Source organism: Chaetodon auriga, chromosome 3 (genome assembly GCF_051107435.1).
Source record: "Chaetodon auriga isolate fChaAug3 chromosome 3, fChaAug3.hap1, whole genome shotgun sequence".
Classification (NCBI taxonomy): domain Eukaryota; kingdom Metazoa; phylum Chordata; class Actinopteri; order Chaetodontiformes; family Chaetodontidae; genus Chaetodon; species Chaetodon auriga.
In genome coordinates, this window is record NC_135076.1 from 12986763 (window position 1) to 13012452 (window position 25690).

Consider the following 25690-nt stretch of genomic DNA (forward strand, 5'->3'; position numbering starts at 1 on the left):
GGAGGCAAAAGTTGTCTCTCCTGTGCTGCTGACTCGCCCAAAGTCACGAGTCAGCCAACAAGGCTAGAGCTGACGGCTTTCAGCTGGCACTGTGGGAGCCATTCAGAGGGCTTTCTCTTTAACGCCCCTCTACTCCCCCAGAGCTGAAAATTGGAGGCGCTCAGGGCAGAGGAGCTGGAGGTCAGCCTCATTGTGTACGAAAATGAATACACTCCCAGTGTAGATGCCACCGCTGCGAGCACACACACGCATTCAATTCATGTGGATTTTTTTTTCCTTTTCTTCTTGGGAGCTGCAATGTGGAAAATAGGCCTGAAGCTGACATTCATTTTTTCTTTGCTTTTCCTTTCTCAACATGCTTTGTGATTGTTGCTTAATGTATTTATTCTTTACCCTTTTTTATATACCTATGCATGGACACACACATAAGCACTATATGTTCCTTTTCATATACATTCATACAGACTGTGATCATACATGTATTCATATGGTCGCTCTGCTTTGTCATTTATAACTGGAACCACAATGAGACAAGAAGTGCTTGACTGATTTGCTCCACTGCTGTCATATAACAGGTGAAGGTCTAAAAACAAGGTGCAAAATAAATAAAGGATACATAAAAGTCATCAAAATAGGGTAAAATGCTAAAGGTAGAACTGACAAAAGAAGGGAATATGTGCCCACTTTAATGCAGACAAAACCAATCCACAAGTGACTTCAACATCAGAGAGATCCCATTTCAGGCTAATCCTACAGTGAATGCACAGCCCCCCTCCAGATTAAAAGGTAACCGTAATGTCCCTCGTCTTCACACTTTCTTTCATCACCTGGTAAGTTGGCAGTGGCATTGGACTCACGCTTCCTCGCCACGTGGCCTCAGCCAATCTGAGGACAGGCGCAGCATGAATCATTTCAAAGAGCTCATCAAGCATTTATAAAGACCTTAAAAGCTCCTGCTGAGGCTGTAAAGATGTATAGGAGCAGCAGTGCATTTAGCTTGGTGGCTGCATATTTTCTCAAAGAAATTGTCTTAATTCATTATTTAATGTTAAGGCCTCAGTGAAGGCTTCGGTTGGTAAGTGAATGATACCGTTTAACATGTTTGAGGGCTGTTGCTGTTTGGTTTACATGTCAGTAGAGCTCAATGCCGTGCCCTGACAAAGACATTGCTGCCATTGTGTCCCCCCCCCCCCCCCCCCCTCATTATCACTGAGATTAATAAGAGTTTTAAAAACTTAAACTTGACATAATTTAATCAAGCCAGCCTTTGTTTTCTTTAAAGATGAGGGTAAGAAGGACACAGTTGTAGTGAGACTTTTTGTGAATAATCACAGTCATCTAGGTCATGGGATAGAATGAATACAGCCAAACTGCATTGACAATATAATATGTCTTGTAGCTGTGTAGTGTTTTTTTTGTCTTTTGCTTGTCACCAATTTTCAGTGGAAAAGAGACTGTTCAAGCAATGCAAATCCTAATCATCAGTGGGTGTCACCATCTCAACATCATCGACTGTATGCTGTCAACAAACATGGCCCAAACATCATGTTTGCACATTCTTTGAGTAAATATGTTACTTTTCACAGAAGCTAAGAGGTACCTATTTGCTGTCTATGTATAAGACAGAACTAATAGAAAATGCTTTTTCTACATCCATTGTAATGTAAGAGGTTAAGGAGAAGATAGCTTATGAGTTAACACTGGATCAAAAAGAGACAGTATGTATACATATGATCCATTTTCTATTTGTATTTGTCTCTTTTTCCCTATGTATAATATATTTCTACACTGCGTTTTGTATAATATACAGAATCCATACATGTAATTGTATGAGCTACACATGTTATCAGTATATATGTTGGACATATCATGTGAATCTCAGTGTGGAACGTGTGTGTGTTAGTTCCAGTGGGCATTCTCTGCGTGGGGATCAGTTCATCTCTCCAGCAGCAGAGCAGGCCAGACAGTCAATTAGTGCTTCTGCATCTAAACACAAGTGGTTCACTGTGCTGATTGCCTCTTGTCTGCCTCACGAACTACCAGACAGGAGAACAGCAATAATGGAAAGTGTAGGCACTGCACAGGCACTCCTTCCTCCATTTGAGTGTGTGGCATCAATATTAACAGGTTTTAAAATGTGCAATACACTTCCCTCACACACACATACCTGAGCCCATGTAGTAATGTCTTTTGAACAATCATGTGTTTCATAAAGTGCTTGTCAACGACCGAGGCTTTACTGTTTTTTTTTTGTTTGTTTGTTTTTTTTTTACATTTTACACAGCCTGTCAACTTTTTTTTAACACCTCACCAGTCAGCAGAACTAGTGAACTGTCTTCGAACCAGTGATGAAACATCTTCAAGACCAAACATGTCCTGTTGTCTTTGACTGCACACAAGAATGACATGACACAATTTAAAGGTCTTGTCAACAAGGTGTTGGTCTGAGTCCTGTATTCTTATGTAGAAAAAAGGGTACAGATATCAGGAATGATCCATGTGTGCTGCTGTAAATGTCTGTTAATATGCGGGTGTGTTTGTGTTTCCTGCAGATAGTGATAGTGAAATCTCCAGTGGAACAGGAGACGTTTCCAAGGACTGTCCTGAGAAAATCCTCGAGTCCTGGGGTGGAGTCCTCACCAGATGGTAAGGCTGGAGACCGGAAGACAGAGAAATTTTGAAATTGAAAACAATTAAAATTAGATGGTTCAAGACAGTTGGAAATTGGACAGAGAGAGGTAGAAACAAGGGTAAGGAGGGATGAGAATACAGGATTGAGATGAATACTGTGTGGCATTATGAAATTGTATACAGCTGTATTTTTGTTAGATACTACTGTAGAAACATGGTGGACTCCGTAGAAGAGGACCAGCTCCCTCTGTAGATATGAAGGGCTCATTCTAAGGTAGTTTCAGGTGATTATACACTAATGACAACTAAATCATGAATGTAATATTACATCTCCGCCAATAAATCCCCCTAAATCCTGCGCACTGGACCTTTAAAGGCACTGAACATAAACAGTGCCTAAGAAGACCTATAATTTATGCAAGAAACTTGTGAATGAATCACACTTCTACTGTAATAGGATATAGCAAAGAAAACAGAGTGTAAACAGAAGATGGAGCTTAAATAAGTGTAAATATACCATGACTTTTGTAAATACAGTTACATCAAACGTGAATTTTAGCTTTTAATCTTGTGCGAAAGCTCTGTCACAGGACACATTGATTGGTGACTGTGGCTCACCCTGCCTCATACAGACTGTGATTTCCATTACAGGGTCGGGGTCCTCTTCATCACTGCAGTTTGATTGTTTTATCATCCCACTTTGTATGGAAAACAGATGTCTTCAGATGCAGCCATTCGTTTTTCTGCCACAACACATTATTTTAATACTTTGTGCTTTTATAACCACTAGCATTGATACATACAACTTTAGCTACAGACTCTGACATAATTAACTGAATGAAAGATGTTTCTGGCTTTTCATTTGATTCCACAGCCTGTTTTCTTGCTGTTGCATCAGCACAATGAAGTGAAATAGTTTATCGGGAAATTGCCTTCATATGGCCTCAATAAATGCATTATGATGAGATTTCAAGCATCATTAAAAAGAGCTGACAGCGTGCTTTCAAAGGCAAGATATTTCCTCATGTGGGAGAGCTCTTACAGCATGGCAGCACTGCGGTTAAAACTACTCGAATACACTGCAGTATTGTACTTGGTGCTGTAGTTAGTATGAAGTGAATATGTCAGTGTGAGAGGCGCACGAGTCTGCGTTTGATTTACTGGGTCGGCCTTGATACCGTCACTGCACGAATGTTACACACAAAGGACATAATTAAACAATTATGAAATCTGCACCTGCTGCTCTTCAAATTAATATTTCAAGTGGCCGAAATGGATTAAGTGAGATTATAAAATAATGGATTACTTCTGCGTGTGTGTACGTATTAGGCATGGGAACCTGTCCACTCGTCCCAAGGGTTTGCCCTCGCTGGTTCGCAGTGGCATTCCTGAACCACTCAGAGCTGAAGTCTGGCAGCTGCTGGCTGGTTGCCACGACAACCACGACCTGCTTGAGCACTACCGCATCCTCATCACCAAGGTAAAGCCTCACACACACACACACACACACACACCAGGCGAGGTGCGTTTACTGTATGCACTTCTCATGTGGAAGGATGCGAGCTGATTCAAAACGTGCCCAGGATACTCACATATATCAGTGTGTGTTTGTGCTTATGGTAACTTCAGCTTCCAAACATTTTCCCGGTGTGAGGGCTGGCACGCCGACAGGCTATTACATGTTTCCACTGGATTTCATGTCTCAGCATTACCTCAAAAAATGACCCCTAAAAAAGGTCAAGAGTTACTTTGATTTTACAGGTTATTGTATATTATAGTATTTATTATTATTGTGTGTAGTTGTCTCTGCTCTACTCTGTATTCAGGACTCCATGTAAACTTCAGATATGATATTTATCTCTCTAGATGGTATTTTGCTTAGAATTTCACGAGTTTGTACTTGTTTGGAGATATGAGACTTTGACATACATACTGTTGAAAGTGATTGTGTTTAGCGTGGTTTATCTGACAGTACCAGCATTGCTGATGTCATTGCAGCTGTTCCTCTGAACTGTGCGTTTTGTCGGAGGACACTCTCATTTAGCGGTGACATTTAAATGCATGTAGTGCTGCCTCTGGACTATTACAGCCTGTGTTGGCCTCCCAGAGAGCTTGCAAGAATTCACTGGGTGAATTTTTGGGCCTTTAGTATTTAACTGTTGGATGTGTTCATATATAACCTCCATGGTTTAAGTTTGCTTGTTTGTTTGGGTGGTGGTGAAAATGTTGTCACACAGGTGCAACAAAGACGCTGCCTGAAAATTGAACTGCAGCTGACTAATGTTGCTTTCACACCTGTATTCTGTTTCCTTTGGGCAGGGCCGAGGGAACAAAAAGATCCATCTTTGCCTTTTAGTTCAGCTCCATTTCGTGTTTACCGTTAGTGAACCAAGAGCTGCAAGCATAAAGTCACATATACTGACAGGTAACTCACTGATCGGACGGTTTTGGCAACTGTCATCCTGCATCATCTTTGCACCGTGGACCCACGTGGTGAACTCATTTTTGGTGACTGACAGCAAGTCACCTAAGCACTTAGTAAGTGCATTATTATTCGAGACTCCCTCTCAACTTCACCAGCCCAAATGAACCAAACTGATCTAGAGTTGAACCAAACCAGTCAGGTTTGGTGTGAAAGCACTCAAAGACCATTATCACTGCAAATGGATTGCAGTTTACACATTTCTCATTATTTTGTTCTACTCCAGAATGACTTGCAGGACGAGAACAAAGTAACAGTAAACATGTCATGAGTAAATGTTGAAAACACCCGAATTGTCCTTACCAGGCAACCAGTCGTACAGAGTTCATAGTCAAGGTTAAAGGTCAAAGCTCAATGGCCAGAGAGCAGAGATGGAAAGAATTTCCCATTGACATACATATTGAATTGGAATTGGCTAGCAAGCCATTAAACAACTCTGAATGTTCATCATTACACATTTTCAAAGAAAAAGTCAAGCAAGTTCAACTGTGGGAGAATTTGTTATGTAAAGACTCGTTATGTAAAGACTCCTATATGCTGTTAATCATGAGCACCGCAGGAGCTTTATGTACTTTTGCCATATGGAAGCACCTTTTTACTCATAGGGATGAATGATTATAATAACAATAACAATCTATCATTTTGTGCTTGATATATTGATAGTTTGATCATTTAACTAATATATTATTAGTGCCTTAGTTTCATGTTATTTATATAATCTTTTTTGAGTTTTTTCAGCTAAAACTGCCATTGCTGTGCTTGTTTTCTATTGTTATCAATCACAGTAAAACTAAATGTTCCAAATGTGATCGAGAAGTCACCTTAGGTCTGTGAGCCGTCTTTGGATTTCTAGCCAGAGATGCATAAACCAGTAGGTAGAGTGACAAAGCCCCACTGATCCAGACAGCAGCAGTAGGAGGAGGTGATATAAACACATAAAGCAGCCAGAGATCTTTGCTTTTATGGATAATACAATAGTCTTTCTCTTTGCCGCGGACAAGCGGGTGAAACTACCTGCCTCGATCAATAAGCGGGGGGGGGGGGGGGTAGATGGAAAGAAGAAAAATGGCGAGAGGGAAGAATGTAGACCCATAAATATGAGGTTGTAGTCACTGAGGGGAGAGTTGGAGAAAAGGAATGTGTGTAAACATCAAGAGAAATGGCAGATTTCTCTTTCCTGAGTCCCATATTTAGTCATCTTTCACACACTGTAAAGTTATCTCTTTATCTTTTTCAATCTTTCTCTTTCTGTCACCATCTTTATCTGGTAAATTGGTATGGTTTGTCTTCTGCTCTTTACAAGCTGGTTTCTCTCCATGCCCCTTCTCTGTCCTATAGTATCTTTCTTTACTCTCTCACTTTTTTGGTTTATGTGTCATCTCACCTCACGCATTTCTCTCTCCCTCTCTCTCTGTCTCAGTCTGTCTGTCTCTCTCTTTCTCTCTTTCTCTCTCTCTCTCTCTCTCTCTCTCTCTCTCTCTCTCTCTCTCTCTCTCTCATATTGCATAAGACCAAGCCTCTGTAGTTCAGCTCATTTATTCTCATTCCACTGGCTGAGCCATGCCCACATTCTCTGTCTTGCTGGAGTAGTGATGGTATTGATAGGCGGGTGGCCGGTCTATTAATAGCCACACCAAACGAATGGAACTGAGGGAAGATGGAGGAGGGAGGGAAGAGAGGCAAATGACAGCATCGGCGAGGGCGATGTGGAGCTTATTAATGTCTGTTGTCTGGGCTCAGTGACGATGTAAATGCCGATTGAATTTTAAGTAATTAGACTGTCGCCCTTATGGAAAGGGTATCAGTGCCGTAAATCAGCACTGCATATCACCAGGGGTTCTAGACAGGCATTATGTTAGTAACCTCCAGACACTGGGTGTTAAACCATGTGTGGTTTCTAGTCCTAAACCTACATCAGCAAAACAGATTTCTCTTTTTTTATTGACTTGGTGATTGAACTGATTTGATTTGGGATGTAGACTCATAAAAACTAAACAAAGTTTCCAGTGCTCATCATTTTAATTTCACGCTGCTCTGCATTTGTAACGAAAAATTAGCTGCAGCATGCAGGTTCTGTACTCAAAAAGATGAAAAACACTGTGATTCATTTGTTTTTCATTTGCATGTGCATAAAACTGGCAACTTTTTCTTAAAACTGCTGCCATTGTAAAAGTCAGGAGTTGTCCTTGTGAAACTACAGGCACTCTGAATGAAATGCCCTTCACTATATTTCACCCTTGTATCCTGTGCTTTTCTTCTCTAATATAATTTGTTGTAGCGAGCCAGTGTTAGTGACACAGCAAAAGGATATAGTTAGATAAAAATTCGAGAAAATTTGATTTTTGGCATTTAGCAAACTGGGAGGATATACAGCCTGAGAATATTGAGGCCTGGACAGATAAAGATATGGAAAAATTGAGCATCATGAAAACAAACTGAAGCGACAGCCATTCGTTTGAGTTTAGTGTCTGAATGCCTGTGCTGTTACTATGACGACCAATGCTGTAATGACATTAAATGATTATGCAGTTTAAACACACAAATGTGATCTCATCATTTGTAATTTACAGTGTGGACAGGAGGCGTTTATACAGATGAATACACACACCTAGATCATCGCCTTATAATAATGGCTAGTTCTCTGAGTATGCTGTAGTTTATTCTGGTACCCAGATGGTCTAATCTATATAGACTGCAACAGATCAACTGCCACTTGTACTTGTTAAGCACCCAAATCTTTCTTTAATGGCCTCAATAAATGCATTATAAGAATGATTTTCTGATGTACAGTTGTTTATTTGGAGACTTAGAAGTTAAAAACTACTCAGTGTTTCACAGAAAAGAATATTACTGTGCCACTTTTGTAGGCAACATTGTCTCATAAATCTTCTTGCAAGCCTCCAAATTGATCCTTGTGACCTCTTGAAGGGTTCATTCCCAAGTTGAGAACCACTGGGTTTGACCAACGTACTGAGCATTTAGCTGCACGTGGCCCGTGGCCGTCTAGCTTGATATCATAGATCGTAAGTGTCATGTTCAGTGTTGTACTGCTCTTATTTACAGTTATCACACACAGAATCACAAATGCACACTCTGTCACACACACCATGGCTTTAGGGCAACTGAGACATTCACAAATAACTCTTTTCTCGGCTGGCGCAGGTCTGTGTTTGGGGTCTGGGCTGGGGGGTTGCTAGTGACATTTAAACAACCTTTTCGTCTCCCTAGAGCCGAACAAGTCCGAGGTGTTCTGCCGCGCTTGAACCCACAGCTTAAAAAAGCTCAGCCAGCTATTTCCGGGCCAGCCTTTCCAAAGACCAATCTCACTCGCAGCACAGCCAGTGTATTAACCAGAGGTCAGCATCTCTCCACAGGTACAACGGCCATAATCAGAAGCCTGGAACAGCAGTTCCACCACAGCAGGCTGTTAGGGCCGTACTGTATGAAACTGAATGGAATTCATTTTAAATTTTTAACTTTTCTTTTCAGTGCTTTTGCACAATACCCCATCCTTTTATCCCTGACTGAACAAATGTACACTATACCAGTAAGAGCATTCGTACTAATTATCAGCAACATAATTATAATGAATGCTGATTCTAATTCTTCTGCAGAGACATATTGAAATTCTACAGTTGGATCAATGCATACATTTTTGGCCATTTAGATGGAGATGCAGTAGGTTAAATGATAGAAATTTCTAAAAGGAATCAATGAATCCCTATTATTAATTATGATCCAGTTTCAGAAGTATTTCTTGATCCCTCCTTCATACAGTTTTGTGCCACCACTGTCGTTTCTCTGGGTACTGTGGCTGTGCACCAATTCTAGTCCTTCATTTTATTGGTTACATTGGCACCCACTAAATGCGAGGACACGTTGTGACCCCTGTATGATTGTGTCTGATAGATAAATGTTGTTTCTAGCTGCAGAAATAAGTGTAAGGTAAAAGTTTTGAAAGGTTATATTATTTGAGCTTTAAAATGTATCTTATGTGTCTTTATCCATTTCTTTTTTGAACTTTGCCAGAATTCCTACCCATGACTGGAACCACCTCACTTAAATTCTTTACAAAGTATGCACTGAAATCTATAAGCAAATTAGACCGAGGATGTCCAGTGATTTACATTTTGATGATGTCATTTTCAGGGCAGGCGTAAGCTTAGCGATGACATTTACCGTCGGTGCACAATCAAAGGTAGCATCAGCCATGCAGCCAGGCTGGAATAATACTACACCCACGCCTGATAACCCACATGCAGATACATGGAGTACAATGTACATAAAATAGGCTGCCATGGTAACTGCAAGGGTCTATGGACTTCTCCTGTGCTTTAAGCACAGAAGAAGTCTCCATGGAGAAGTTGTCTCCTTGATAATTTTGTGTGTGCTTTTGCCTTTGTGTCTTCTGTTTTGTTCATTAATGCTTGACTGGGTAGCTGGCCACTTGTGGGTGCACACTCCCAAATTTCACCTACTTCTTTTTCAGCCTTCCGGCAACAGCTGCAGTCACACCTGTACAGTATGTGTACACCTGCAAGTAGCTGGAATTTTAAATGAAAAGCAGACAGCTCTACCATCTATTGAGGTGGAGAGCTGTTTGGGGTTGAGTATGAGAGTGCAAAGCATATTGGTACTCGTAGGGACTGTTTTTAACATATGGACAGAAGAGTACTTATTTCTCTATAGATAAATGAGCCACTGAAAAAAGTATTGTCTCATTTGTCAGCACACAAACCCAAGCATTTTCTCAATAAAATGAAAGTAGTTGCATAGTTTTAGTTTTTTTTATAGACATTGATGGGATTAATGTTTGTTCTGCTAAAGTATAAAATATGAGTAATTTGATTCAGTGATATTCATTGTATGTATATACTGTACACTGATATACATACTGAATGACAAATCTCCAACTTTGGGGTTGTTGATGTTTGCAAACCTGGCAGACTTCAGAAATCCTTTCATTACCCATTAATGTTGGATTAATACACAGACTAGCCAAGGCTGCAGCCGAGGGGCCCCAGTCGTGCAAAGGCTGTGGATTGGCCAGATTATTTTTAATTACTACACATTACTTCAGAGAAAAAATACCTTGACTGCTATTGGCCAATAAGAAATCTACCCAATCAGCTAGATTCATAAGGTCAGTTTAGTTTTTAAATAATATGTCAGTGCTACTGAACAGCATAGCGGCAAATTGTCAGAAAAAAAATATGATAGCAGATAACTGCACCGGGTACCTGAAAAACATGCAGTGTGATCAAAGCACTAAGTTGTTTCCTTAAGTCTTCAAACATTGACATTTTTGAGATACAAGGTTTTCACCCCTAGCTGAAAGTACAGTAGACATGTATGCACAGATGTACATCATGCACATGCATAAACGTAATTCCCCTGGCTTAGTTGTGTGCCCTGCTGCTAGTTTGAGGTCTCCCATCATTCGTGGATGAAAAAAAGTCTTGAGGGTCTAAAGACTTGTCAATCACAGCCTCTCACACTAAGACACATAGACTGCTCACTATCCCATCCTGCCCCGTAGTGTCTATAAGGACCAGCTGCACTGCATGGCCACAAGACAGCCAAGCTACACCACTTCCATTCTCCGCTCCTTACAATATAGGTCTATTCACAGCAAGCCTCCCATCCTGGCTCTGTGTGTGTCTCCATAATGCAGCCCTTCAGCTCTCATTCACATATCCACAGTAGAAACCCAGTAGGCACCACAAAAGGACACACTGCCTTCCGTGCACAGCTTCAGGAAAATCAATATCTGGAAAACAAAAACAAAAAACTGGACCAGTAATATCTGTAGTCTAGCAATTTTGATTGTTGATTGAGCTTGGCATGCCATTCTAAAGGGCTGATAGAATGATTTTATAAATAAGTGTGTTTGTTGTCTGCCATATAGTAGTGAGTGTATCCACTGTGTGTGTTAGCTTAGCCTCCTAGCCATGCTGACACTGATATGACAGCTCGGATTAAGGAGATCCAGCCCACAGCGTCTTCTCTGGTCACAACACTTCCATGTCTCAGGCCTCATACCAACTGTAGCCTCACAGCTAGAGTAATGCTCTGCTTCTTCTTCCTCGCTGCAGAGCCACACCAGCTTGTACCTTCTAATTCAATAAATGTACAAGAATCTTCATGAACAACATCATTTACATTTTCATCTAGGTGCTGAATAAATTTCAGACAGAATTTGTTCAAAAGGGTATACAAATAATGTAATGTATTTGCAGTTGAAGCAAGAAGAAGCTCAAAACTACTCTGGTTTGGAAGAAAATAAGCTACATTTTGTATAATCAACAATGTAGCGCTGAACATACAGTAGTGACACACATAAATAATATGTACAGAAGGCTGCTAACAGACAAAGCAATTCATGTTTCTCTCTCACAAAAGCATTGCTTATGTATTGATGGTGTTGAAAATGAAAGTGCAAAATGCAGCCATGACCTGCATTTTATACAATGACATTTACTCCAAAAATATTTATTTTTCTTTTCTTTGACAAAAAAAGTCAATTTCAAGTCAAAGTACAACGACTTATTGTTCACATTCAACCTTTACAGATGACTGAAGAGATGCACATTACATCCTGACCTACATGGTGCAAGGACAATACAAGCTACAGAATAATGAATATAAATATCTCAACCTGAGTGGTCAGGCAGGTCTTCACCACCATGTGGTGTGAGATTAAATGAAGATGATAGATGGTGAATTCAGTCGGCAGCCGGTCTTTGACCTTTAGCTCTTCTTTACCATTCAGCTGCGGCCATCTCAATGTACACTGTATACATGCTGACATTGTGCTGGAGGAGAATGTGGTAGAGATATTTTTTTCTGTTCAGGGTGTTGATCATAAATTGTTGTCATGTTAAATGTGATAATAATAGCTGTTACTTTGTTTTCCACTTGCTGTGAGCGAGCGCTTATCTTTATATTTGACATTTTCCCCTTCACACTGTGTTTGCTTCATACATTTTCTCTATTATATTAACCAGTAATAAAATGTGCCCTCACAACATTACTTCTTTAACCAATAATCATAACTCTACATATTTATAGCTGCCTTGTTGTCCACAAAAGAGGTGACTGCAAAGTTTGACCATACAGTGATAGCATTGCAGTAAAGTATGCACGATATACTTGTGTTATCCATGCTAGTCTGCTAGTCTGTAATACTTTGTATGTCAGTATACCCAAAAGCCAAGAGAGACAGAAAGTCTAACAACAGTCTGGCTCTCACTGGATTGAGTGTTATAATTGTCACAGCATCCACTTGAAAACCAGAATTAAATTTTTTTTGCTAAGACCTCTTAATTTCCAATCCAGTTTTTATGACAGGCAACTAAAATGACTCCTAATGTTGTCAGTGCATCATGTTCTTTTTCTTCAGTGCCTTCAACCTGGGAACTGAATCCAGGCAAGCTTGGCCCACTGTTGATAAATATAAATACTAGCCTCTGCCTGCTAAGCTGGTTTAGTGTTGGTCCATTGATGGTGCTCGCTGAATGTTTGTATCCAGGCAGTGAACCAGCTCTAATCTGCCCCACTAACATCTATCCCCCCATATCCCAACCCCCAGACCCTTTGACAAGAGTGTTGTCCATGATCGGAACTACAGAAGCAACTGCGTTTACATTCTGCCCTTCAGGCAAATCAAATGACCTGGAATTCCTTCATAACCAGCCAACAAACCACACTTTGTAAACCATTCAGGCAGTCCAAGCTGAAGCGGCTCATTCAAATCAAGAAAATAAATCAGAGATGCCTTCAAAATGCCATCACACAATCTGATGAGTCTCTACTCTGATGACAGTGAAGAGACTTCAGACATAATTTGGGAAACATCTCACCAGCGGTTGCATAAAGGGAAAGTATCTGCTTCGCTCGTGCATCATTCCACATATTTACATCATTACTTCAGCTGTCTGTTGTCAACAGCTGTGCAGCAAACCATGTCTCTTTCACCCTCCTTTTTTTTTTACCTGCTTCTGTGAAGGTTTCAATCCAGAAACCTGTGCAGGTCTTGTACAGACTTCGAATGTCATCTGATGAGGGTTTACTATATAGGCTGTCCCATTGTCAACATTCCAGACCAAGTACTGTAAGCTTTTACATGTCTGAAACAGCTTTTTTCTGCAGACATTAGGTCAGCAGTTTAAACAGCATCTGAAAGCTTATTTGCACAGACGGGTCTTGAATTGACATTTTTGTGTTATCTTTCAGTGTGAAGTTTGTCATTTGTTTTTGTTGGTTGATTGTGTTGTTTGAGCACTATGCCATGCTTGCTCGAGAAAGATGGTCCATAACTTAACTAATTTAATTACTTGCTCACTCTGTCCTGGTAAAATGTCCTTGAGCAAGGTGGTGAACCCCCTGCCTCCTTACTTAATGTACTGTAAGTTTCTGCTAAACACGTTTTAATGTAGATGTAAACTCCCTCCTTATGCTAACACATTGCTGTTGAGACTGGAATCAGCAGGAGTCCAGGGGTGGAGGAGGGTGGGATGCTGGGAGGCAGTGAAATGTGAATCAGCCTCCACCTTTGTTTCCAAGTGGCCCCGCTGACTTTGTTTTGGAGCAGAATGAATTATTAACGGCGGCCTTCTGGTTGTATTTTTCATCAGTGTCCACCTACAAAGGTAAAGAGCACTGTGCTGAGAGATCTCCATTGACTGGCTCCTTCCATAGTGACAGCGCAACTTTTTTTAGTCTTCCCTTTGTCTCTTTTTATTTTTAGTTTTCCTCCCTTTCTGACCCCTCTCTCTGGTTTTCCATCACGCTGTCTCTCCTAAATTACCAAATTAGCCAACACAAGAATATTTGGTCTCCATGGCAATACATAGCAGGCTTATGTGTATTCCAGTTCACAATCACATTGTATGAAACACACTGTATTAAAACGTAAAGGGATATTTTACTTCACTAAAGTGGATTATTGTCAGATTTTGGCCTCATAAACATAAGTGACCAGACAACAATCCTCAAGTGCATCAGCTTCCATCAGTGCGTAAAGATCTGTCACTGCTTTGCTGCTTTTATCTTGATAAAGTAATGATAATATTAACATGTGAAACAGCTGACCAAGTCCTGTTCTCATATGCATTTCATATTGCCGTGTCTGTGCCATGTTGTGTTGTGTGCGTTGTACGTTTGTGAATTGCTTGAGATGATTCAGGAATAACGTTTAGTAATATTCATTATATTAACAAGAGCAGTAAAATGAGGCAGGACTGATTCCTCTGTAAATTGACAACAACAGCAACATTATGATTTAAGCATTGTTCTAAAATTAGAGACAAAAAGTAATATTTCTATTATCTCATTAAATGTAATTATACTAATGTTTATTGTTACATAATCGTCATCTTGTTGACAAGCTGGAAAAACTGTAAACAAAAAACAAAAATCTAAAGTTTGATTTCCTGAATATTGATAAAATAAACATTTTTTGGCCTACCTGAACTACAGATACAGGTTGTTTGTAAAGTAATGACATGATTAAACCAAGATGCAACTAGGCACTCTTTTGAATTAGATTCCAGTGGCTACTGCCTCTATATGTGAAGTCCCCGAAGCTGTGCAAGGCGTTTTCATTGGCTTGAATGCTCTGTCACAAGTGGTGTGTCAAAGAATTGGATTGGCTGCATGCCATCTTTTTCCTGTATAATATTCTCACATTGCATTACATCTTCCTCAAGGAGAGGTCTAGGTTCAGCCATTGTCTGTGCATGGCTCTTCCTGTGAAAGGCATACTCCCCCCCTTGTTCAGCTAGCACATTGTTTTGCTCTGTGGGTTTGATATGTGACTTACTGTGTGGATTTGACCAAGCACTCTTTGAGAATTAAGTCAAAGTAGACACATTTACATAAGTGAATATTATAATGTTTCCCTTTGTCCATCTGCTGAAAGTATACTTATACTTGAGAAGATGTCTATATTTATCCAGTAAGGATTGCAGAGTGCAGCTTTAAATGTTCAAGCAGTGGTGGTCCCTCATTGACTCATCGTATGAAACTCGACCTCCTGTGTGATAGATGTAGTTTTTGTCATGTTTGCTCCTTTCAAACATATGTTTGTTTGGTTTTTTCCAAATAATCAAAGCACACTACCCTTCCTGGAAGAGGCCAGGTGTTGTGGTGTTTTCCAAAGCAGCCATTTTCCATTCAACTTGTAGCTGGCCACTCCTCATTACCTCCATTTGACTCTAATAGTTAAAAGGAGAAAACAATAAAGTTAACATAATTGTGCCCAATTTTCTTGTTTGTAAGATTCTCCTGCCCAGCTGTGATGTTTGACAGTTTCTTTCCATCTGTCCTTGAGTTAAGCCAATTCACTGTCACTTGATCCTTTTTATGGTCTGCTGGCCAGGTAATGCTCCCAATTGTCCAAACTGCCGAGCAACTGTCACTGAGGTGCAGACGGAAGCGTGTTAAGCTGTTGGTTAAATAAAGAATAAATAAAGTATCCAGAAGAATGTGGAGCCTGGCTGGATAAGGAGGAGAACTCTTTTTACTAGGATTAGCTGTCCAAGATGCTCCTGGGATTATGAAGGTTGAGTGTCATCCTGTACACATTATATACTAATGTATTTAAGAAAGCTGTGGCTTTCTGAAGCTGAGGCTAATGACTGCTGACACAAGCATTGTCTTTCCTTTTTTCCTCCAAAGAGACAGTGTTATGAGTGACACATAAGTACATCATGAAATGTACATCTTGCTATTTTTTGCTGTGGTGCTTTTTTTCCATGATATATTTTCATGGTATTGGTTGTTTCATGGAGGAATGAAATAGACCTGGGTTTTTAAACATACTAGGGGCTATATAGATGTTTGGAGAAGGGAGACTGAAAGGGGGTGGGGGTTGTAATAGAAGTGTGAGAGATAAGCAATATGTAAATAGGAAATGTAGCCAAATTTACCTCTGGGAGAAAGCCAGTGTGAGAGACAGAATAATGTGGCAGGGAGCCTCAGGTGCAGCTGGGATGGGAGGAGGCGGGGCAATGAGCGAGAAGCTGAGGGAGAGAGAGCGAGAAAGAGGGAGGGTTCGTGTGTGTGTGTGTGTGTGTGTGTGTGTGTGTGTGTGTGTGTGTGTGTGTGTTTGGTGGGTGTGTGTGGAAAGAGAGAGAGATTGAGTGTGCAAGCTAGAGAGATTGTGTGGAGAGGGAGGGAGGGAAGTGTAAGCCAGTCACAGCATCTCTCCTTCTCACTGCACCAGGGCTGAGGGACTCTTCGTCCCCTCGCTTCCCTCGCTGCAGATTTAACTCATTTCCATCAGCGCAGTCATCTTTTTTCTTGCTTTTTACTTGCTGCTTTTGACAGATACATTACATTCATCTTTCTTTCCACTGGGATCTAAGGATTTATTTCTCAAAAATGTGGGTTGTCCTGTTTAACGGAATTAAAAGGGGGACGCTTGCAGAGGACAGTGCTTAAAACTGGGACTCCGACTGGGACTGGGTCTTTTCTTTATGTTGCTAGAGTGGATTTCCCTTTTGTTGTGCTGCCAGTGTTTTGTTCAGGGCGACAGATACCATGAGAGAGGAGTTGTATACGTCTACAACTAAACAGAACGCATATTTCAAAGGACTAAGGCAAGTTAGAAAATCTATGGTTACATTAAGCACTTGAGGAGAAGGTGCTAAGTCTCCGCTGTCAATGCTTGAGAACGTCTTAAGAAAAATGCAAGTAACAAGTTTATAGGATAAATAAGTGGATTGCCAATTGATCCCCACACCCCTCTCTTCAAGTGTCTGCCAGCCACAGGATTGCTGAGGAGTCTAAGTGAGTGGAGCACTGAGTTATTCAGCTGGCCTCTCGTTGCTCCAAGAGAGTCCTTCCACCTGCCTGCATGGGAGTATGACATTCAACACTTCCATCAACTGCTCTGCTTTTACATTTGTTTGTCTTTTGCAACTTGCAGTCGAGAACACTGAGAGGCAAGTTTGCACATTTTGATTTAAAGTTTAAATCACTCGTAAGGCAGAACTCTTCCAGACATTTTGATGCACTTGGTTTTTTACCTCATTCTGCCTAGGGATGCCTTGTAAACACATTTTCCCCCCAGCGCCATGTGTGCTGAGAGAGCTGTGACATTATCTCCTGCGGAGATCCCCATGTTGTTCTAGCCTGTGTCTGTGTTTTGATTCAGACAATAGCTGGGCATACATGGGCTCCAGACACTGATCAGAGGACCACCAAAATAAGGGAAGCCTGCAGTTACATAGTAAACACACTAGCACCAATGCACAGTGAAACTTTGGATTGAACCCAAGGGTTGATTCTCGGAAATGGATGTAATTTTCTTCTCCAGACTTTGCTATACACCACGAGAGACTCCTAAGAACCTTTTTTTCTCCCTAAGCAATTGTTCCATAAAATGGATTTTTTGAAGGTAACTGTGCTCACCAAACTTAATCTGATCTGTAGCTGTGAAATAGGAGCCATATGCTGCTTTCTTATTTGATCTCCTGTCAGGATCCGTCAAGAGAGAAGAGCATTGTGCTTCACTTCATGATTTAACCTCTTCATATGGTGTCCTTGCTTGGATCTTCTTATGCTCTCTGCCCTTGTGAGGACAGTTTATGCCCTCAGCCTCCTGGTGGCAACCCTCATTAGAATGAGATGAGGCCACAGACTGGCAGCCAAACCAGCAGGGAAATTCGCCTTTGGGATAGATACTGGCCACAGCATTAATGCTACCCTGCTTTAGGTCTACTGAAGGAATACAGCATTTTTTCTCTCTACTCCTCACTGTTACCCACCCACTACTTTCACTAACCATGAGTGATTGGAAAAGGAGAGCTAAACGGGTTGTCCTACCCCCCCAGAGGCTGTATTGATTTTTCTGCAGTCAGTGTTCATTTGATTGAGACCCAGCTATGTGAGAGTAAGGTGAAAGAGAGAGTGAGTGTGCTAGAGAGTATCGAGCTCCATTACCCAAGGGAGGCTGCAGACACCCGTTGTAGAGTGGGTGGGGGGCAGACAGTTCTCCAGTTTCAGGCCAGCTGCCTTATGGGTGGCACACCACAAACCTGACCCACCTGGATAGCACCCAGAACAATGAACCAGTCTGAACTGACAACGGACCCGGTGCTCACTGCCAACAGCAGCCATGGAGACTTCTTTCCTGGCAGGGCCTCCAACCTCTCTTGTCCTTTGGGCTGGGGCCTGAACGAAGGCCTCGGGGCTTGCGTCCTGGAGACTGCTGTCATTGTACTTCTGACAGTGCTCATTATTGCAGGGAACCTGACAGTGATCTTTGTGTTCCACTGTGCCCCTCTGCTACACCACTACACCACCAGTTACTTCATCCAGACCATGGCCTACGCTGACCTGCTGGTGGGTCTTAGCTGCCTGGTGCCCACCCTGTCTCTGCTTCACTACCCAGCAGGTGTCCAGGAGCCCATCACATGCCAGGTCTTCAGCTATGTCATTTCTGTTCTGAAGAGTGTTTCAATGGCCTGCTTGGCTTGTATCAGTGTGGACCGCTATCTGGCCATAACTAAACCACTATCTTATAACCAGCTGGTGACACCATGCCGGCTACGTGGCTGCATCACCCTAATCTGGGTCTACTCTAGCCTGGTTTTCTTGCCCTCGTTCTTTGGGTGGGGTAAGCCAGGCTATCATGGAGACATTTTTGAGTGGTGCGCTCACTCTTGGCCCACCTCTGCCCTCTTTACAGGCTTTGTGGTGTGTTTGCTCTATGCACCCGCTGCACTTGTGGTTTGCTTTACCTATTACCATATTTTTCGCATATGCCAGCAGCACAACAGGGAGATCAGTGAACGGCGTGCACGCTTCCCCAGCCAGGAGATGGAGGCTGGTGAGGGGGGTGGCAGTGGGCATCACGGAGGGCATGGACCAGATCGGCGCTATGCGATGGTGCTCTTCCGCATCACCAGTGTTTTCTATATGCTTTGGCTGCCCTACATAATCTACTTCCTGCTAGAGAGCTCCCATGTGCTGGATAGCCCTGCCCTGTCGTTCATCACCACCTGGCTGGCCATCAGCAACAGCTTTTGCAACTGTGTCATCTACAGCCTGTCTAACAGTGTGTTTCGCCTGGGCATGCGTAGGCTCTCACAGACGATGTGCTCCTTCAGCCACTGTGCAGCAGATGACAGGGACTTTGGGGAACCTAAACCAAGGAAGAGGGCAAACTCATGCTCCATCTGAAGGGATGACTTTGACAGGACAAGGATGCTCCTGAAATCTGCAAATGGGAAACATGAATCTTAACAAGCTTACTGGCTAGTTAACTTTCAGTTAAATTGGCAGGGCTTAACCAAACTGTCAACTGATACCAGTGACATTGCCTTGGTCACAATAAACAATGGTTTATTGCATTACAAGTTTTTTCTAGAGATGGGTGCAGTGTCTAAACAGAGATTCTATGAGATGGGCCCTCTACGATGGCTTTATTGTATGGTATGTGACTTAACGGTGGATTACATAAAAAGTAGTCTCCCTGTGGCTTTCAAAGCCTTCACATCTCACTGTATGTCGTCAGCAAGGTCGGGCATAGTGGGAAAACAGAAGTGTAAACTCGAAAAGATTGACACATATTTTCTCAGACATAAATGTGATCATACTATTTAATGCCTGTTAACTTTTGTTTGGGGTTGTAAAATGGATCAACCCAATATTTGATGTCTCTGTACTGTCCATGACTGTCATTAGCAGAGACAAGATAACCTACACTCGTGGTCACCAACCTTTTTAAAGGTTGTAGATGAAAATTTGGCTTCTTAACAGTATGAACACACAGTGACAATGACAACAGCCATTATGCTGCTGATAAATAACAGATGACGTATGGCCTTGACTGTTTTCTAAGGAGTGAGCAGTCTGTTTCTGTGAAGTATTTGGTGTTGAATCTTTAAACACGATGTGGGCAGGTGAACTGGAGAGATGAAAAAAGTGATGCACTGGTCAAGTGTCCTGTCACATTTTTTTTTTTTCTATTAATGGATTGATTGACCAATCACCAATCAAACAGTTTGTCAAATTTGGATAAAATTGTTGAACCCATCTGCAAGTCATGGTACATAATATAATACACAGCAAACTCCAATATAGCACTGTGTAGATATAAAACTTTAACCAAAGGACTTTAAAACTTAAAAAAAGTATAAAATTTAAGAGGTGTTGAAACCTTTAATTCCCCCAAACAGGATTTAATTAAGTTTTCACATGACTAGTTACTAATCCATAATGTTGACAGCCAATTTTTCAACAGCTTTAACTTAGTGACCTGTGTCAGATTTTCCACAGATGACATGCTGCTTCCATTGTTACCAGTTTAAATATTAACTGATTATGGTGGGTCTCCAATTGATTGACACACCCCTTCTAAAAAGCAACTTATTTCCAGAATTCAGAAAAAAGATGTGTTGGGTTGACTCAGAGGCCTCTATATTGAGGGCAGTGAACTGATGCTCCTGGTGGATAACTATTTAGCACAGACGTTTTTTCCCCAATTGTCCCCCTTTGCGTTCATGAAATGGCCCATCAGTGGCAGGATTCCTACTGTTATCATGGCAGCCATTTTTAACAAGCAAATAAATATTACATGCCTCTTCCCTTGTTATACAGAGGGCCATGTATACTGGATAGTGAACATAATTGGCAAAATGGAACGCCATGATCTAATTATGATTTTTATATTGTTATTTGTAATGCAAAAGCAGGTTAAATTTTTTACTTCACAAACAGAATCCTGTAAATGAGCTGTCTCAAGGATATCATTATTTTTTAGGTGCTCCTGATTGTTGCTTGTAACTGACTCACAAATTTGGCTGTGTCATTTGTAGATAAGAAAAGTGATAGAGGCAGAGCTGAGGATGTAACTTGGATTTGGAACCTTGGCATGTTTGACGCAGTTACCTTTCTTAAAGATTACAAGGGATCTTATTTCCCAGCAGCAGTGGACGCGGCACAGTTTAATGTGATCTGATCTGTCTGGAGGTCACATTAAGGTTAAAACTTAACTGATCTGAAATTACATGCTTTGTTGAGATAAAGGTTTACAGCTATGAGTAGCTTATCCTGTGTTAAACTACTGGCTGGACAATCCTCATTACTTTTAATTTGTCCTGCTCTCCATCAGCTGTACTGATTCTGTTGTCCTCAGTCTACACACCTTAATATTTTACAGACTTACCGGAGCTTTTGTGAATGAACACAGTCCTTAGTATGCACTTCTCACATGGTCAAATCTGACTGTGAATTACACAGACAATTTGAAGAAACAAATAAAATTGGTAACTTGGCTTGTTGAATTGTCTTTGTCCATGTTTGTGCCCAAGCAACAGATGACTCTGCTTGGATGGGCCAAGGACAGGTGTTGGAAATGATGTCCTAAATGGACTGTTTGTGGGCATCTTATTGGAGATTCTGGTAAAATATGATAGTCCTTTGTTCTTTTACTGTGCACATTCCAGCTTGGTAAAATCTGAAGACTGTTCCATAGTCTGGGGCTTTTGATATACAAAGTGTGTTGTTAAGGAACGGAACTTTTAGACTGGCTTTGGTTATGGTACTTATCCTTTGCTACAGCACAGTAGTAAAGTCATTCCAGTCAATTTACCTTGTACATTCCCCCAATTATTGGATCAGTGTCAAAGCATAGTTCATTTGACATGAATACAGCCATGCAATATAGCTAATGACATAAACTGATTTCTCAATTTGCTCATGTATTAGTGTCATCTGTGGTTTAGGCCTTGCTTGTAGTGTGTATGTATATGTTCATGCTAGAAACCAAGTGACACAGCAAATTCAGCCCCCTTGATATTGTAACTGCATTCTATGCTGCTTAACAGTACCTTGTGTAACTCATTTTCCTCATTTTAAAGCTGCATGAAGTGATTTTTGACTACTAGGAGCAGAAAGACTAATATAATAAGCATTTAGCTTATTTTATGTTAGTGGCATGTTTGCAAGCATTTTGCTACTCACAAATCCAGCAGAAAGAAGCAACATGACCATTCAATTCCAGGGTCTTTCTGGCCACCAGATGAATGTAAGTACACTATTATTTTGAAATCAGGGTTTGATAAACAAACATCACCAACAGAAGAATATCTCTCTCTTTTCTTAATCTACATGCTCTACTTTCTATACCAGCTGCTCATTTACTTTGGCTCTCAACAGTTTCACATGAGACAGGTAGCCTACTGTTAACTTGAAATAATCATGTGCTGGTAGTGGCTGCCCATGGTATACACTGTATGTGCTGTCATTGTTTTGGTTTTGTTGGTTTGTACAATTGTGATAACCATCAGTGAGGTAAAAGCAGCTCTGTAAAGCCGCAGTATGACGTGTTGATTCGTAGTGGGATCATCTGCATTCATCACCCTTTAACATAACCAGGAGTTGTTTGATTCAGTGTTAGAATAAAAAAATATTGCTTTATGCAGCTTTAATGCATTACAGATTGTTCTGTATACGTGCCTAAAGATGTATTTTGTAGGAAAAGTGAAAAAAAGATGTTGAGAAGTAATTGTTGTTACATTAACATGCTGCACTTTTTAAAAACATTTTCCAGCTACATGAACGTACCTTGTGACCATGTACACATCTGAAGGTACATTGTCATTGGACGTTGGAGTTTTTGATGACCTTGAGAAAAGTTCAGAGGTTTCCACTTGAACCAAGAATGGGCCAAGTCATTCATTTATCACAGTCGATCTGACTTGGACTTCAAGTGGGCACATGTTCTACTACCTAACGTCTACATCATATTTGTAAGATAAGAAGAGACAGCAGATTTGTCTAAGTCTTGTGAATTCCCTTCTATAGCCATGTGACCTGGCATATCTGTGGAATATCAGTAGGGAACCACAGCATAGTTGTGTCAAATACTAGTGTTACAATAATATTTTTTTAATTTTGATAGCTTGTGTTTTTGGTGCTCCTTTGGAGCATAGTGCAGTGGGGTAGTAGAGAAATTTATAGGATCTGAATAAGTGCTGTATTATCTTCACAATGTGGTGACAAACAACATATAAGACAAAAGAAAACAAAATTCTGTGATCGCCTAAAATAAAATAGCTCAGTTGTTACCATATAATGTAGAAGTTGGAATATTCCATTCAAGTGGAGAATACAGTATTTGGTCAGAAGTTGCACAAATATTCATTCCTTTGGTGAGTTTTTCTAGCGGGTTACGTGAAATACGTGTCTTGGCTCAAGGTTTCAAAAATCCAAGAGCCACTGAATGAGTATTTAAATTGTTTGTACATGTCTGTATTACACTGACCAAACTGAAGTGGTAAAAAATCAAAACTGTCATCTTGTTTAAACAAGTCGTCTTACTTTCAAGTGCATTGATTGGGGCTTGTAGTCAAGAGTTTAATTAATTACAGAGTAATATGTATTTATTTATTAAATTATGTTTAAACCTTTACACAATATACTGTATATGAGTATACTGTATATAAAGTGTGTGTGTCTGTCTGTTTTTAATCTGCTGTACAGCCAAAAAAGTCAGACAAGCTCTGACAAAAGTATGGCGCACCCATTTGTGTTACATCAACTAGGCTGCTGATGTTTTGAGTAGGGGGCAGAGTGAGTAAAATTACACAGTATCTATTTTTTTATTTTTAAAATTTGTCAACGGCTATGGTTTTGTTGTTGCTGCCAACCCCAATAAAAATGAAAATAGTAGACATTCACATGTCTGTGTAGTTGCTTTTGTGAAATGTGTATGTTCCTGTAGCAACCAGTTAGCCAACTTTCATTCATAACCAGTACAACTCTCCTCCTATTTCCTCCACTTGGTACCTACTTTAAGGAGTAATGAAGAGTGTGGAGGTGTGGGCTTGTGACTGTGTGGGTGCCAGTTGCGTTCCTCAGTCTTGAAGGGATCAGTGCAAACCTTTGCCTGAGCAAACATTGTGAAGGTACACAAGATGCTTTGATATACAGTGCCAGTTACTTTTTAAGTTCATGAATGTGAAGAGTTAGAATCACAGGCGTAACATACGTGCATGTGTGTGCACAGTTAATGCAACTCTGTCTAGATGAAATGGATTTTGTTTTGTCTTCTCAGCTCAGTTCTGATACATTTTCTATTCTATGTTTAAAGGCAGGGGCAGACATCCATCCCATATTCTGATCCTAACCTTAACTGCAGCAAACTTTTAAAGCAAATGCACTGTAGAAATATGACAATAGTGAATTCTTTGCACCAAATATGTGAACAAACAAAGCCAAGATTGAATTTTCAGGTTTTGATCTCTTCATTTGCCTACCAGCAGATGGCTGATCAGGTGGCATTTTCAAGATAACAACTCAGGATGCCTTTCCTTTACTTAATGCATGCCATCATGTCCTCTCTCTGCGTGAACAGTATCCTCATTATAGAGCCTGATCCTTTGTTCTTGGTCTTAAATTGGCCCTTGAAATTCATGCACTCACTTAGACTGCAGGTGAGCTTCGAAACAGCCATAACCCCACTGTCTTCACTGAGTAGCTTAGTGGAGAAACAAGCAAGAGGAGATGGAAGAGGGTACTGGAAGAACACTGACAAAAAGAACAGAGAGGAACTGGTTGGAGAGAGAAAAGATGGCAACATGGGTCAAGTGGCTAAGCAGACTTACTGAATTAGAAGAGGAAGATGAGAGTGAGAGAGGGAAGAAGGGATGATATGCTGTAGGTGGGAGAAGGAGGAAGGAGGGTCAGGGAAGAAAAAGGAAGGAAGGAGCAAGAGAGAAAGGATGAAAAACGGTGATAAGGAGACCCTCTTTCCCAAAATGCTATTAAGATCTATTTCAGTAAAATTAGTTTAGGGTAGTCCTATTTTCATGCACAAGTGACACAAGACATTTTGTATTTACACAAGTATTACCATAAAGGCCATGTGTATAAGCATATCAAGACAATCATTCTGAAAGGATTTATAGCACCATGAACTTTTTGTTTTATGCTATTTAAGCACAGTGCTATGAAAAATGCAAATTGAATCAAAAAGATGTTCTGTGGTATAAAGTTTAATAATATTCTAATCTACAATATTGAGTCTTTTATGTATTGTTTGTGTAAATTGAATGTGTTTTCTGTTCATGCCAGCAGCCATGTACTGAGCAGGCAGTTTTTGGGGTTTTTTTTACCAGTCTAGTTTTGGAATGGAAATTTGTGTTTGTTCCTTCTACCCGAAAGCATTTCATCCACACTACCTATTCAGTCAAACCAAGAGCAGATCCCCGGTCCAGACGTGCTAAATATTCATGACTGACACTATATCGGGAATTCCTTTTTATTTCCACAAATGGCACTACTCTCCTCACTTCCTCTTTCTCTTTCCATCCTGCCACTTTTGCCATCCTCTTTCCGTCCTGATGGAGAAAAGACCACCTGACCCTCTTTTGAGGTGGGGAAATCATAGTGTGGAGGGGAAGCCAGTTCCTGCCTCTTTGTGCTAATGGTGGAGCCTTGTGGTGCCCACCAAAAGCCTTTGATGGTATAAGGAGGACACACTCATCCACACACCAACACACCCTCACACATCTTGCATGGCCCCAGTCTGTCTTTGGAAACGTAGACTGTGACTTTTGCCTG

The 25690-nt window shown here is 40.8% G+C and overlaps 2 protein-coding genes across 5 annotated transcripts in view; both read left to right on the forward strand.

The window, feature by feature from the left end:
• rabgap1l (RAB GTPase activating protein 1-like) overlaps positions 1-25690 on the forward strand; it is a 115514-nt gene that overhangs the window by 24700 nt on the left and 65124 nt on the right. For all 4 annotated transcript variants that reach the window (XR_013076635.1, XM_076724795.1, XM_076724815.1 and 1 more), the window contains 2 exons: positions 2553-2646; positions 3961-4111. Coding sequence is in view for 3 of the 4 variants with exons in the window: in XM_076724795.1 (XP_076580910.1) it covers positions 2553-2646; positions 3961-4111 (245 nt within the window). In the remaining variant the exon portion in view is untranslated. The remainder of the gene's footprint in view (positions 1-2552; positions 2647-3960; positions 4112-25690) is intronic.
• Positions 16014-23798, forward strand: gpr52 (G protein-coupled receptor 52). Its single transcript, XM_076727015.1, has one exon. It carries the CDS (start codon positions 18185-18187, stop codon positions 19301-19303), a length of 1119 nt encoding a protein of 372 aa, XP_076583130.1. The 5' UTR covers positions 16014-18184; the 3' UTR covers positions 19304-23798.